This window comes from Phytophthora parasitica, assembly GCF_000247585.1.
Source record: "Phytophthora parasitica INRA-310 unplaced genomic scaffold supercont2.77, whole genome shotgun sequence".
NCBI lineage: Eukaryota > Oomycota > Peronosporomycetes > Peronosporales > Peronosporaceae > Phytophthora > Phytophthora nicotianae.
The window spans coordinates 210,162-224,799 of record NW_008649063.1 but is presented as its reverse complement, the minus strand read 5'-3'; the positions used below and the strand labels follow the sequence as shown (position 1 = coordinate 224,799).

The following is a 14,638-nucleotide window of genomic DNA, read 5'->3' as shown; positions in this document are numbered from 1 at the left end:
TTCTTTTTCTCGGTCTTATTTTTCGACACCCTATGCGTCACTTACCACACAGAAACACGGTGCAAACAAGCTTAAAAAAACTTCAAGAGCGGTACAGGGATGTACATTTTGTTATCATCGACGAGTTTAGTGTAGTTTCATGTAGAATGTTTCATTGGATTGATCAGAGAATGAGAGAGATTTGGCCTCAGCAGCGTCATTTTCCTTTTGGTGGGCGTGATATTATATTTACTGATGATGCGGGTCAACTTGACCCCGTCGTCCCCTACGCATTATCGACACCGCTGGAGAAAATTCAAAATGAAGTGCAACGCAAAGGGCGTGAGTTGTGGGAAGAAATACCTTACGTTTGCATGCTAACAGATCAAAACCGAGGAAAGAGCGATCCCGAGTGGTTTAATGCGCTACGGCGCTTACGAAGTCGTCAACCAACCTCCGCAGATGTTGAATTATTCAACTCGCGCTGCAGCAGTAACACACCAGTACCCGACTGGTATACGAGAGCTAAGCATATTGCACACAAAAACATAGATGTCGATGCAGCTAACAATGAGAGCCTTCTCGCCAACGACACTCCCATAATTTATATAAATGCATTGCACCACGTCCAGCAAAAGCGTCTTCGTCAGAAGCGTGATATTCCAGAAGGAACTGTTTCCGCTCTTATTGATGAAGCTAAAACACCAAACAGTGATAGAGATAGAGTAGTTGCAACAAAGCTCATGTTGTGTGTTGGAGCTCCGGTCACATTAACTGTTAATCTCGAGCAATCAGCTGGACTTTGTAATTAGGCGAACGGAATTATTTATGATCTAATATTTTTCTGGCAGTGATCTCCCAATTATTCTTGTTAAGGTGACAGACTTGTACCTTGGTCCGTCGTTCTTGCAGGATGTCCCTAATATAGCACCGATAGTGCCCAGAGAAATTAGTTGGGGTAAGAAAAATAGTGACATGCGAGTTGTTCGTAGAGGAGCTCCGTTACGACTTGCGTATGGAATGACAATTCATAAGGTGCAAGGCTTGACGTGCGATAACGTCGTATTTCATAGCAGCTCTATTCCTACTGTGTCTTTCGCGTACGTAGCATTATCACGTGTAAAACACAGAGACTCCATTTTCCTCACGCAACCGCTAACACTAGCCAAGCTGGGTACACCAGCTGAAAAAAAATCAACTTTTGAAGCTGAGGAATCTTGCGTTGCTACAGCGGTCTCTAAAACAATGGAGACTGCTGCTCCGGTCACTCAAGCTATGAGCTAGGCTGCGCAACAGCACAGCGTTGCCGCGCTCGTAGACTTGCTGCGTGGCCCTAGGTCATATCAGCAAACCCAAGCCTCCCTTCAAGTCTCTCGCTTGATAGATCCTGTCATCATCATACCACCACCGTTCGGCTCTACTCTCATCTCATCTACGCTCAACTCCAATTGCACAGTCCAGTGCACAAACACGAGCAGATCAACTACGATATCGAGTGACTGAGCAACCATAGCGAGGATTCGTGGGAAGTCTACAGTACAAAGCAAATACGGAGCAAAATGTACTTCGAAATAGGCCAAAGAATCAACAGCGAAGGAATTTATACTATCAATCTCTTTTTATTATCGTTACGCTAATTTCTGTACGTGCACTGCCCACATTTCATCAAATTTCTCGAGAACTAGCTCATCAACTTGAATTTGTCGGACAACTTCGTCTCGTTGAGCCTTCAGAACGCTCGGAAAAGGCTTAATTGTTGCAAGATCATGACAACCCACATATTCAGCTTGATTGTGAGATTCAAGCGTCGTCACGGATGAATTTGAGGCGGTTTCCCCTGCGGATTCGACTCGGGTCTTTACCTGGTGACGGATCGCTGACGGTTGTCGTCGCCGACGACGTTGCAAAGCTTTTTGTTGCTGACGGTGACACTCACACAGCCAATGACGATTGCCATTCTTTTTTTTAGAGCACGAGGACGAGCGCACTTGCTCCTGTGGCCGCATTGTTGATTCTTCAAGCGGCTGCCAGATTTGGAAGTAGACATGTTCGTGCCTTGAGAAGCCGTCGGAGTTTCACTTTCACATAGTGAAGTTTCGGGTTCCATAGCCTGGCTTGAAGATGAAGATGTTGCTGCGTGTGCAAGAGAATTAACATCACGCGCTTGATCCTCCCCAGTTTTGCGTGAACTAGCAAATCTCTTCTGACGATCATATCGCTGGCGCTGCTCAGCATTCTTCAGCTGACGGTGTTGCTCGCAAAGCCAATGAAGCTCCCCATTTTCCTTCACCGTCCTCTCTTCCGAACATTTACTGGGGTGCTTACATAGCTTGAGATCAATGGTTTCTCTTGAACTTGGCGCTGTCACACTAATTCCTTGGACCAACGCCGCCGGAGTATGCTGTGGTAGTGGACTAGCAAGTTTTAGAGCACGACGGTTCTTTTTCTTCTTGCGAGCTTGTCGGAGGTGGGTCTCGCACATGAAGTGTAGCTCCCCGTTACGTATAGCTGCTGGCCCACCCTCGCATTCACCCGAGAACTTGCACTGCCACAGAACCCAAAGACCTGTACAAGCCTAGCCGTTAGCATCTGTCTCTCGTTAAGGCGATCGCGCACTGCTCACCAGGCATCAGTTCTCCTCTTTTGCTAGCGCGACGCAAGTGATGGCCGTATCTCCTTTTTGTCGAATGATTCGGTGCAAATGACTTAATGTTTGTATTGACATCAGGCACTTCGAAAGGGCGCGAAGGGGGGCGTCGTAAACTGGTAGCAATACCGGTTTATGTCGCCCCCCAAGCAACCCGTTTACCGGGATGCTCCTGTACTAGTATATTAAATGATGCTTCGTTTTTACAATAAGGGAGGAATTAAACTATTCAAATAGATTCGGTCCTATATGTCGCAATGTAAGTAGATAGTTGTTACTACTTATAGTAGATTGAGACAAAATCTACTTATATCTAAATTGGAGGACGAGAACAAATGTCGGATTAGATTAACGGAGCTCACAGAGCAAAGTAGGTACAGCATTTGGAAACTTGCAATGCCGCCGCCACGAGTCATCTGCCCCCTGTGCAGCCATACCAAAAATATCGGACCCGATGACCTTATCGGATCTGTGTTTTGCACACAGTTTACCTCAGATAGGTATGAGGTTTCGGGGAGTCAAACTCTGGTGTGAATGGTTAAAGTGTGGTCAAGCAGACTGTTTTATCTCTTCGTGTCCCACATCATGCAGATTTGCATTTGCAAAGTCCACGGGAGTCCAGTGAGTTTTTGTTGGTTTCACATCAATTTAAATGAAAATGGAGGAAAAATCAATTCAAATTTTAGTCCGGATTACTGTCGGTGTCGACGCCGGTGTTTTCGTCATCAGAGCTGAAAAGATCGAGTGTCTCTACGTGCTGCTGCTTGTTTCCTGGTTTTGACTTCAATCTTTTTTTTTCTTTCCTTGGTTTTGCAGCGTGAGGAAGGCACTGAGACCCCGAACGTACTTGAGTGACTCGATGGTAGTAGTCGTGGATGTCTTCGACACGTAGACTTGTTGCTGTACGGAAAATGAGTGATATATTTGCCGTGCGAGACGAATCATTGCTCCATCATCAACATCTTCGTTTTCGTATGCACACTTTATGTAGATAGATCTACAGTCGCGAATGCTTATCCGCTTCGTAAAGTGCTGGTACATCAGTTCAGAGAAATGTCTTGTCAGCATATTGTCTTGCAGATCTAGTTCGTTCAAGAAAAGTGTTCATAACTTGAATCGAAGTCACCCAGGAAAAGAGATCTCGCTACCAAAACGTCGTCGAATGCCAACCGATACTCGCGAGGAATGGCGATTACAACCGGCCCGTAAATGTGGGACGTCTTATACTTTGCCACACGTGAGTATGTAAACCCCAGTCTTTGACGAAATGTGCTTCACCTTTAGGCGACGATAAATCGATGTTCGCTGAGGAGGAATCCCAAACAAGAGTATCACCGGTACGCAGTGTAAATGGCTCTTGTAGGTGTGCCAACTCGAGTCTTTTGATGCGTCTGCTTTGGCTACTTTCTTGAACAGTATTTTATGGAGGTAATTTAAAAACTCAGCAACCTTCGGTAGGCTCTCGATGCGCTTTGACTTGGTATCATGATCCACGGCTCTCTTCTCCAGTTAGGTCCTGCTGGAGTGCTTCCATGACGTTTTGAGCCTATCCCAAACGCTTTATTCCATTTCGTGTAACATATCACCGTAAACAAGTTGCGATTTGAGCTACGATGTTGTACTTTGTCGATGGCTTGAGCGCACGTCCGTTGTTTGCCCTACCCAGCGAATTGCAAAAAATATTCAACTCCTCGACCTTTACGACATTCACACATTTTAGAGCATCCCCACCGGTATTGCAAAACACGCAGAATTACATCGTATAACACAATTGAACAAATCCACAGTCCCCACCGCTGTATGGATAGTGCGCACAAAGTAGCTCTGAAGTAACAACGTCGAATTGATTGCACACTACAGATTGTTCGAATTGAATAGCAGGCCGCTATCCCATTCGCCAGACGCCGTATTGCAAAGAACACGTAAACCCCTGAAACGACCCCACAGCTCCCTCCCGGCAGGTCCCCCGATATCTCTTCACTCCGGTGGCACCTACTGTCTCTATCGCCATGCCAAATGCTACCCAGTGGACTAAAGAAGATGGCGAGTGTCTTTGCCAAGCGTACACAAACATATCGGAGGATGGCGCCACCAGCACTGACCAGACCTCGGACCTGTTTTGGAACTCCATGTATACTGCGTACCAGCTCCTTTCAGGCAATGGGGCTACGGTTCGGAAAGCGGACGCCTTTCAGACCCACTGGGCCGGGCTAATCCGTCCCGACGTAGCGCTTTTTGCCTCGGCACTAACATCGGTAGGTCTTAGTGTTATTCTATTCCGATTTCAAATATATTTCGCATAATATCTACTTTGTGCAGGTCCAGGCAGAACATCGCAGCGGGTGGTCGGAGGAGGACAACATGGCTGAAGCTGAAAACTGTTTGACGGCGAAAAGAGAACAGCTTAACGCCAACACGTTGAAGTCATTTGAGGATGGTAAAAACAGGTCCGAGCGGAAACTCCGCATTCGCCTTGAAGCTTTTCGTCTTATGCATTGCTACAAGATTCTTAAACAAAGTGCCCGTTTCATGAGAGACGTGCCAACTCCTCGAAAACGTTCACGCTTGTCGGTAAATTCTATGGAAACGTGATCACGATCCAGGTTAGCGCTTCTCCCAGGCCTCGACCCCCCGTGCTTCTATCGTCTAGCCCTCGCAGTAGCCGACCTGTCATGGGTACAGAGCACAGTGCTGTCATGCTGATCGAGTTCATCTTTGATAGTGAAACTAAAATCTGATGCAGAATTATTGCACTACCAATAGACCGGTGGGGAGGCACTACTATTGCATTAGGAATTGTCTCGTTTTCGCGCTTTAGAACCCTACACGCTGCTTTCACTTGACACTATCAATATTGTAATTCGTCACACCGGTGGAGATGCTCTTAGCGGGTCGGATACAGCGTCGACAAGGTGCTGGTATTGTTCAAGTTCCTCCACCACAACTTGTCAAGGATTACCAAAGCGGAATGAGTTGTGCGGACACACACGACAAGTTGCGCCTACAGCAATATTCCATTCAGGTTTGTATCCTGTATTTTACACCATTAGTTGCTAACATTTTTTTGCTGTAGTAACGTGTCTTCAGTTCCTCTGCACGCCGAGGTTGTGGTCGACAGTGCTGACAACGCCGAGTTCCGGATGGCCGACAGGGTCTCACACGTGCCCTGCGCCGGCGCACGCCACTTAGATGACACCGCCTGCTTTATTGACGTACAAATATGCAAAAGATCTCCTACTTCCTCAATGTGCTACAGCTAGTCTCGTCGTACGAACTTCCAGCAACGCCCGACCGGTTGTCCGGGGCTCAGCGTGCACACGGGCACCGCCCTCTCTCAACCGCACTGACTCGGGAGCGAGTCTCCCTGTCCTTCCACCCGTCTGACACCAGATGCCGCACAACGAAGTCGTTCGGTGACCTCTTGTCTATCCAGTTCCAGTAGTCCCCGTAGCCGGCACCAACGCACCTGCTCCGAGTCCTATTCGTTTCCAGGTCGCTCTGTGCGACTGAGCTGGGTAGTTGGCCTCGAGCTCCGCGCTCGATCAAGTAGAAAGCGGTCTACTTGTACTCTACGGAGCAGATTCCAAACTGCCCTACTTCACATTCATCCATTCCGCCCAGTCGCCTGCCCAGGTTGAAGCTCGGTGTGGACTCGACACTTCTGAGTCGTACCCTGCCGCAGCTGCACAGGACTTCCATACAGGATCACTCTTTCAGTGGCCTGGCCGGCTTTCACCAGTCCCATTGCGTCCAGTCTGCCTTGTCACGCACAGCTGATATTCGGTGCTGCCCGTGGTGCCGGCAGCGGGCGCTATGCTCCCATCACACTGTATTGTACAGGGAGTAATGAAAATGAAAAAAAATACTATCATACGATATTCTTGGGCCTTGTGGATATGTCCCTAGTGAGCGCCTACATCATCTATTGCCACGAACTAAGCCGAAAGAACCCTAGGAAAGCTCCCCCGATACATGCTTAGTTCATGAGATTGATGCAGGCAGCTTTACTTAGCGTGGGGGCAGTTGATTTTGAGGGAGCCTTGAACGTGGAATCTTTAGCTGACCGAAGCTACTCGGCTCCACGCTATGCACTTCCAGTCAAGCACACATTGGAACATGCGGAATCGCGCTACAAGACAAAAGATGGTAAAGAGGGAACGAAGCGTCGTTGGCATGCGTGCAAGGTTTGCTCAGTACTGTGGGTTGATCGAGCTGCATGAGAAACCACTTACTATTGCGTCGAAAACTCAAAAGCCAAAGGCGAGGGTCCCGCGCGGATTCCAACACATGAGACAAAGACGGCAGCAGTAGCAGCAGCAGCAGTGACGAGTCCGAGGAGGAGAGTCGCGGGAAAATCTTCCTGTGTCAAAAAGTAAGACAACATGACCCCGATGGACCAAAGAATTCAGCTACTTGCAGTCAAATCTGGCACGACCTCTGGATAGGTGAAGCATACATACCTCCCGTAGCCAAGACGATTCTCTTTCGTGCACCAGCAGGCGCTACGAACGCCGCCCAAAGTCGCGCCAGCAACTGAGACAGCGCGGTGGAGACTGCTAGCTGCAGTGTAGGACCAAGATATAGTTGCGTCATGTTTGCTTGCTTGATATAATTGTGAGCGATATGACTATCCTAAATTTCGAGAAAATTGTCTACGAAGCATGTGCTCTTGTCCAGGGCAATGCAGGGTATGTGCTCAGGATCGGTCCCAGCTATCTTGTTTTTGACAGGTTTTCAACAGCAAAACAGCAAATCCTAGCGAAAAAAACTCCGCTAATACTCCAGCTCATATATTATGTAATCCTGTATCATACAGGGTAACTTTTGCCCAAAAAAAGGCGGGGCTAGAGGGGCTAGAGGGGGTTAACAGCTAACAGCCTCTCTCTCAATCCACGTCGTTGTACTTAGCAATATAATGATTTCATTTATCTAAGCTCGATGGAATAACTGTTAGTTAAACATATTGTATTTTTACTTACGAGAAGCATATGAAGAAAAGTAATTGGTCGTTCACCCAAAAACGTCAACTAGTCGCATTCACAATGAACACTCTGAGTTCGCTTTCCGTTCTGATTCTCGAAGCTGTGTATGATGGTGATCCGGCAGGAATAACAGAATACTGGAAACGCTTTAGCAATGATGCGTTGGTGCACATTGACCGCGGATACCGACTGGTTGGTCTGGACTGCCACTACCATTATGGTGAAGTCGCGGAGTACCCTCGCGAACAAAATTCTGCACCAACTGTTACTTGTATGGAACAGTTGATTGCTGCCACAACAAAGGGGCCGTTGTCACCTACGACGGTGTGATCAGGAGTGCTATTGAATTCTCGTATCTACCGTGGGAAGTCTTCAGCTACTCCTATCAATCTATATTCGTGTATGGACCCCGTAGTGAATTTACTTTATACATTCCGGAATCAGCTAAGCATGAGCTGATTAAGATAATTGTAGGATGATAACGATTTGTCTTAAATTTAATTATACTGTCTAGAGTCAATGTACTACCAAGCGCATGAATCCTCTCAAGAAGCAAAGTGGTCTCTTTGGGCAAAGGTGGTGGCCATGCTTATCGCAGTAGGATTAACGATATCTATCATCGTTCGTGTACCTAGTTTAGTCAGTAACTAAAATTTTATTGCAAGGGCAACATCGTTCTCAGAAAACTCCGTGAATACCGCAGGTCTGTGCGCAGCAAAATTGACATTCGATATACGTAGTATATACCTCACCCAAACTCAATGTCTTTTTCGTTCGGTTCAACGCAACCTGATTTGATACCGTGGAGATGCGCACGATGGTGGGTTTTGGATCGCCACTGCCGCCAATACCACAAGAGAAGATCCTAGCTATGAGAAAAGTTGGATTGAAGTGCAGCGCGATTACTTGAATGTTCAGATGAATTAGGTTGATGTACACGGCGAGTATACAACAGCAAAGCAGAAATGAGAAGCAGCTCAAGCAAGGAACCTTACAGCGAAAAAAAATATATACATAGTTGGGCAGAAATGGAAAGAAAATCAGGAGTCAAATACATAGTTCACGAAAGTGATTTCTTGATTTGTATCGTCGTCAGAAAATTATCATTCAGCCAAAGTGAAAAGCGGTCGAAAACAGTTTTAAAGAAAACGTTTTATAAAGAGCTCAGCAAAAAAAAGCGATGGACGTAAGATACTTTTTTAAATGACTTTTTTGTTTCAGCCTCCATGCTAGCTACAACTTAGTGGCGCCAAAGGGTGCAGGAACCATCGCACTGATTGATGCACGCCTCGCAAAAGACACGACGGCCAGCAAGTAATACTGGTTCTGTAAACGGCTCAAGACAGATTGAACATGTAGTAATATCTACGTCTCGAGGAGGACTAGGAGTGTTGGACTCGGTTGTGATGCCATGATCATCCTTCCAGTCGTCTTCCCAACCATATGAATCAGCGATTTCTTGAAGATTTGCCGTTATGGTGCCTGATGATGTTGCTGCTGCTCTGTCTATAAGCTCAAAGCGATTGCTTGCCAGAAGTCCTCGCCGTCCTCGTCGTCCTCCTGTTCAGTACACATCGACTCGGAATTCACTCCATGTTCGACACCGACCGGTTTGTATGATGTACTAACGTACAAGGTTTCACCCTCGGCACCTAAGGTTCGTGTGAAGTACTGACGGGATAGGTTTGACACTCGCACGATTGATCACTGGTGTGATTGGTCGTGATACGTGTATAGCTCATGGCTATTATTATCTAACTCAAGAAGCGATTTTGGGCTTAAAAACATCTCTCGTAACTCACAGCAATCATTGACAATGTCAATACCGCCCATTGATATCGTAAATGCGTTCGTTCTGCGCCAGGGTTCTCCCAAGGAGAGCTCCGTTTTTTCATATTGTAATTTTTCAAAACTGAAATTCAAAAACAAAATTTATTTTATGTTGCTACGCCCCCTGACGGTTAATTAGCTGCACTAAGCCACACATAACCTGCGCGGTGGTAGCCTCCCGTGGGAAGTACCACGAGTGCCACATATACTCGACCAAATAGCCATCGAGGGCACTCTTTGTCATACCTTGCATGACTTTGATGAGGCGTTTGATGTCGATCTCCCACAGGCCTTCTATAGTGTTTGTATGTGTTCCAGTCTCTGGTTCCACGTAGTGTTCTGTGTGGTTCACATACTTGTGCGTGTAGTTCAAGTCCTGAAGAGAAGGATGGTTGGTGAGCGTTCTGATGAGCACACCGCGCTTAGGCTTCCTTTCGGTAACGTATGTGGCGTACATGTCCGAGTAGAGTGTTGCCCTTTATGAAACCCAAGTTAATTTTGATACAGTGATGTATATGTCATAACGTACAGAACACTCGAAAATACCCAGGATTGATAAACTTGCGAACAACAGGAAATAGCTTCTTTTGGATTCTATCTGTGTCAACAATTCGGCCAAACCACTGTCCAGAAGAGCGGTCCACTCCACCGACGAGCCAATACTCCGGGAAGTGTCGCCCACGATTGTGTTTGCTCTTCTTTTTTAAGCTTGTTTCATCAATTTCGACAATGTGGCCCACACCACCAATCTACAAGTACAGTAACCATACACGTTAAGAGCGCCACAAACACATTTGAACAGAATATAAGCAGTACATAAAATTGATCGCTAAGCAGCTGCTTTGAGCAGCGACATCGGAGATAGCCGTACCAACCCTCCACTGTAGTCTCCGGCACGTCCGCTATCTCCGCAGCGTTGGCGTGCGACGCCCGCATGCACCATGCCTACAGTAGCCGTGCTGCTTGGGCTAGCGACAGTTTCATCCCAGAAAACCAGGTATTAGTTAAAATACTCAGCCTTACCTCCCTACCGTCATCATGACATTTCTTGCGGCAGCACCGCCAGTGTTTCGTCTTTCCGGATACCCTTAAACACATGGGCTGCTGGCATCATGGACAAAACAGAGAGCCCTCTAGAAGCCCTGCTTGTTGCCACCACTCTACCGCTCCCACCTCGTCGCTCGTCGCCTCGATGATTGATATGAAGGTGAAGTGCTCCATGTTGTGGAGGGCGTAGCGGTGGCTGGTTGCGCTAGGCATTGTACGGGGATGGGATGGGCGAGGGAGGCTAACAGAGTCTGGTGCAGCGCGAATGCTTTGTAAAATGAGGGAGTGAGTGTGCTAGCGGGATGAACGTCTGGTAGGAAGGGAACGGGGGCATTACCGCGTTCACATACAAAAGCCTAGTAATTTGTTTTTGCGTACTTCGTGTAAATGTTGTCAAAACGGAGGCATAACACTGTTATTTGCAAATTCGAGTCATGGGCAAATCTTGTGTGACGCACACTGGTCAAATCACTAACAATGAAAATTTCATTTTTAAAAATTACAAATAGAGAAAACGGAGCATTCCTTGGGGAGAGCCTGCGTCAGTACTCTTGGTTCACTGTCTCAACTTTTAATCACAGTGTTAATTTTTTCTTCTATCGCCGTTTTGCTTGTGATACATTACTTTTTGAAACACCAATTTTTTTTTTGACTTCTGATCAGGCGGTGTTAGCTTATGGTCGGAATTGATAACATATATCAATATCTTCTTGTGAACTAATGAGCTTTGATTATAGTCAAAAAGGTGAATCTTTGGGGGGGGGGGGGCAGACTCAGTCAGTCTAACCACAACGGGTTCGATTGTTGCTATGGAGCTGAAGAGAATGGTAATCGTTGCGTGAAATCTGGCGAAATCAAGTCTGACGATGGCTCGTACTACTGCGGAATTCGTATTCGTAACGTGTTAAACGAGAACGCTCCTGTCCAACATATAGTGCAGACTCCCCCACAACCAATGAGTAATATTCCCCATGACTCCAGCGGAGTTAAAGAGACAGGTGGGAACTGCAGAAACAAGGGAAAGTATCAGCATGACGGCTCGTACTTGTGACGTGCTCACGATTTGGGAGCTGGAACTCCCGTTAAGCTAACGTTTATTGCTTAACGTTGCTTGGTTGCTTGGCTACTTCAATGTCAATTGAAGAGTGAGCTACCTAATCTAGTTCAGGACGCACCCCATGACGGAGCCCAGGGGATGCTGTCCTTGTGATCCACGTTGATTGCAGTTGAAGTGCAACCGGCTGCGCGCATCATCCTGTCACGCCTTCTGGAGCAGCACCTGCGAACAGCACCTGGAGACAGTGCTCTTACAATAAAATAAAAAAAATGTACTGGGCTTCACAGAAGCACAGAATAATCATTGCAATATACCGATCCACAATAATAAATTATTCAATTATTATGCTGTATTGCAAGGGTCAGGACGGGGCAGTGGTGTGAGATTGACCCTATCACGCCACTGGCTTGGGTTCGAAGCCTACAGCTGCAGAGAAGGCTGGTGACTATCATCCAAGCTGGGTTCTTTCAGCCAATCAAATATAGCCGGCGACGGCAAGATACGAGCCAGCCTGAGCAGCAGTTTTGTTGGGCTCTGAAAGAAAACATAGAACTAAAATTGGACGAACACAAAATAAGGAGTCTAAACCTTTTTCTTCGGCAGCGTTGTAGCTCTCAAGTTTCTCGTGCGCAAACTACTTTCTAAGCATCATCAATGCCAACAAGCGAGGTGAAAAAAATGCTCCAAAGGTCGCGATTCGCTCGTAGAAACACGAGCATCTCTAAGTTCGCTGGCAGCAGACTTGACCGCCGTGGGGTGAGAATCAGCTTGCACTGTGAAAAGAGGCGCTCACATCGGTTGCTAGTCGGTGGTAGTTGGTTCAACAACTCTTCGTACTTCTGTGCTGGCGCGTGAGGCTTCTTGGCTTGTCGGAGTGTGGCTGTAGCGAAGTCCACCTGCTTGGTCGGCCGGGCTGAAGAAGGTTGGACGACCAGAAAGGGCTCCACAGCAGCTTCTTCGTCCGCTTGAAGCCTGCGATCACCCTGAACTTTGACGACGGCCCGCTCAAAGACAGGAGAGTGCACAATACTGGCATCAGCCTTGAGGTAACTTGCCGTTACCGGGTACTTCACCACCACGTCGTCGAAAAGGAGCCGGACGTCAGCAAGCGCTCTGCAACTTTACGCATACGCTGTCAAGGTCACCCAGCTTGCTCAGAAGCTGAACAATGCGGCGGTGAGAGTTTGGTCGTGGCACTAAATCTTCAACAGCTTGCACCATCTTGATAGCGTCTCGAATCTCGACGTAGCGCTTGAGCATCTCGTAAGTAGATGACCAACGCGTCACGTTGGCCTTCAGCGGCTTGAGGCTCGTGAACGCTGCCAGCGCAGGGCTGTTGTTTGGGTGTCGCAGCTGGATGCACAGAGCTTGAACTTCAGCGATGAGGTCCTCATACTCGGCGAGATACTATCAAACCGCCAGATTGAAGCGGTGGCTTGCGCAGCCGATCAGGGGAACCTTGAGCAGAGTAGCGATAGCCTTGTTCGTCGGGCAGTTGTCGCCGACGACGAAGCGCAGCATCTCTCGGTTCTTTTCGTAGACACCAAGAACGTTGTCGATCATATCGATGTGAGCATCGGCCGACTGCCCATCCTCAGCCATCGAAATAGACAGCAGAGGCTGTCTCCGCATGCCGTCGCGAACACTAACGCCGACGATGCCAACAAAGTGGACTGTTTGCAGGTCCATCCGTCGAACATCAAACCGAAACTGTCCCCGAGAAGCCCAGCGATGGCAGCACCCACTTGCGAGGTTACGTGACGCATGTGGCGAAGAAGCGTCTGGGATGACACGGGCTTAATCCCAGCTAGACCCCGCGTCAGCGTGTCATCCACCTCCGATAACGGAAGGTTTCCCATGATCACCCACTCCATCCACTTGAATATCTCCATTGTCCTGGCGTCGACGAAGCCGTGGTTCTGAAGCGTCTGGCCTTGTTGACTAGCCTCGAAGACGGCGAGGTGGTCTGGGTGCTTCGTCGAAAGATGACTGAGCAGGTTTGAGTAGCCGGACCCAGGAGCTTCTTTGCGACTCGTATTGCACTGCTGCACGTGAAGACGCCGTTGCCGCAATCCATAAAGTAGAAGTTACACACGCTGCGAGAAGTCGACATGGGCCCGAGAGATTGGAATGAAGAATGAGAGTAAGTCTTCCGCTACCAGACGACTAACTAGAACCTCCCAGAACCACCAACGTCGAGGCACCTTTACACCAGTCAACTAGTAAGAAATCAATACAGTAATTACGGGGAATTTTTTTTATATTTTACAGACTTTTATGAAAGCCAATAATAAATTATTAAATAAATAGAATGCTATAATAATTGTATTATATTTATTTTTCAGAGCACTGCCTGGAGATCTGCTTAACTATAGCTGAGCAGTGATCTCTCCAACGAAGTTGGCTGCGGGTTGGAGGAGCTGGTGCAAGTGATCTTGCATTACATCACAGTACTACTGCAGAGAATACTTTTACTACTGCAGAGAATACTTTTACGTCCTAAAGAAAGAGAACGCTTCTGTCCAACATACAGAGCAGACTCCTCACAGCCAATGAGTGACATCCTGGATCCTTCTCTGTCGTCGCCAACTAGTCCCCCCCCCCCCCCAGGGGTTCCGAAAATGCTATTGTTATTTGGTTCGTGAATGCAGCAATACAAATAACTTTGCATGTCTTCCTTCAGAGTTGACTGCAATAATTGGACGTATTGCAAGCAATACATAGACGTTTGTGTGTTGTATGAATATTGTGAGCTTATTGCGTGCCACGGACGACCTTGCGCACTGTTGCTGCGCTCCAGTACGAGCGGTTCACCTTCAGGAAGAGGATACTTTCTAGATGCAATGGAGTCATGGCTTGGCGGTGCATACCAACTACTGCCTTCGCTTGACTAAAGAATCTCTCGACGACGTTCGAAGTCGAAGCGATCACAGCTACCTGATCGTTAAAGCGTGAAGTAGCTTGACGAAGCCGTCTCGCACGCTCGAGCGTAACAGCGGCGAATCCTTCATCGAGCGACGTAGTCTCCGAAGAGCTCACCAGTGGGGCTGCTTCCGCGGCCAGCGGCTCCAGCATAGCCTTGTCGTCGTCACTCAG

At 47.6% G+C, this 14,638-nt stretch overlaps 5 protein-coding genes across 5 annotated transcripts; 2 read left to right on the top strand and 3 right to left on the bottom strand.

Annotated features, from left to right (window-relative positions):
- Positions 1 to 1,140: 1,140 nt before the first annotated feature.
- PPTG_24254 (hypothetical protein) lies at positions 1,141 to 2,609 on the bottom strand (the record flags this gene model as incomplete). The annotated part of the gene is made up of 3 exons (XM_008915980.1): positions 1,141 to 1,162; positions 1,842 to 2,544; positions 2,603 to 2,609. 3 exons carry the CDS (start codon positions 2,607 to 2,609, stop codon positions 1,141 to 1,143), a joined length of 732 nt encoding a protein of 243 aa, XP_008914228.1.
- A 2,026-nt stretch (positions 2,610 to 4,635) lies between these two features.
- PPTG_18000 (hypothetical protein) lies at positions 4,636 to 5,218 on the top strand (the record flags this gene model as incomplete). Its single annotated transcript, XM_008915979.1, has 2 exons — positions 4,636 to 4,881; positions 4,946 to 5,218. 2 exons carry the CDS (start codon positions 4,636 to 4,638, stop codon positions 5,216 to 5,218), a joined length of 519 nt encoding a protein of 172 aa, XP_008914227.1.
- A 2,450-nt stretch (positions 5,219 to 7,668) lies between these two features.
- PPTG_24253 (hypothetical protein) lies at positions 7,669 to 7,938 on the top strand (the record flags this gene model as incomplete). The annotated part of the gene is made up of 1 exon (XM_008915978.1): positions 7,669 to 7,938. One exon carries the CDS (start codon positions 7,669 to 7,671, stop codon positions 7,936 to 7,938), a length of 270 nt encoding a protein of 89 aa, XP_008914226.1.
- Positions 7,939 to 9,553: 1,615 nt separating this feature from the next.
- Positions 9,554 to 10,549, bottom strand: PPTG_17999 (hypothetical protein; the record flags this gene model as incomplete). The annotated part of the gene is made up of 4 exons (XM_008915977.1): positions 9,554 to 9,914; positions 9,985 to 10,187; positions 10,310 to 10,406; positions 10,482 to 10,549. 4 exons carry the CDS (start codon positions 10,547 to 10,549, stop codon positions 9,554 to 9,556), a joined length of 729 nt encoding a protein of 242 aa, XP_008914225.1.
- Positions 10,550 to 14,296: 3,747 nt separating this feature from the next.
- Positions 14,297 to 14,617, bottom strand: PPTG_17997 (hypothetical protein; the record flags this gene model as incomplete). The annotated part of the gene is made up of 1 exon (XM_008915976.1): positions 14,297 to 14,617. One exon carries the CDS (start codon positions 14,615 to 14,617, stop codon positions 14,297 to 14,299), a length of 321 nt encoding a protein of 106 aa, XP_008914224.1.
- Between the last annotated feature and the right edge of the window lie 21 nt (positions 14,618 to 14,638).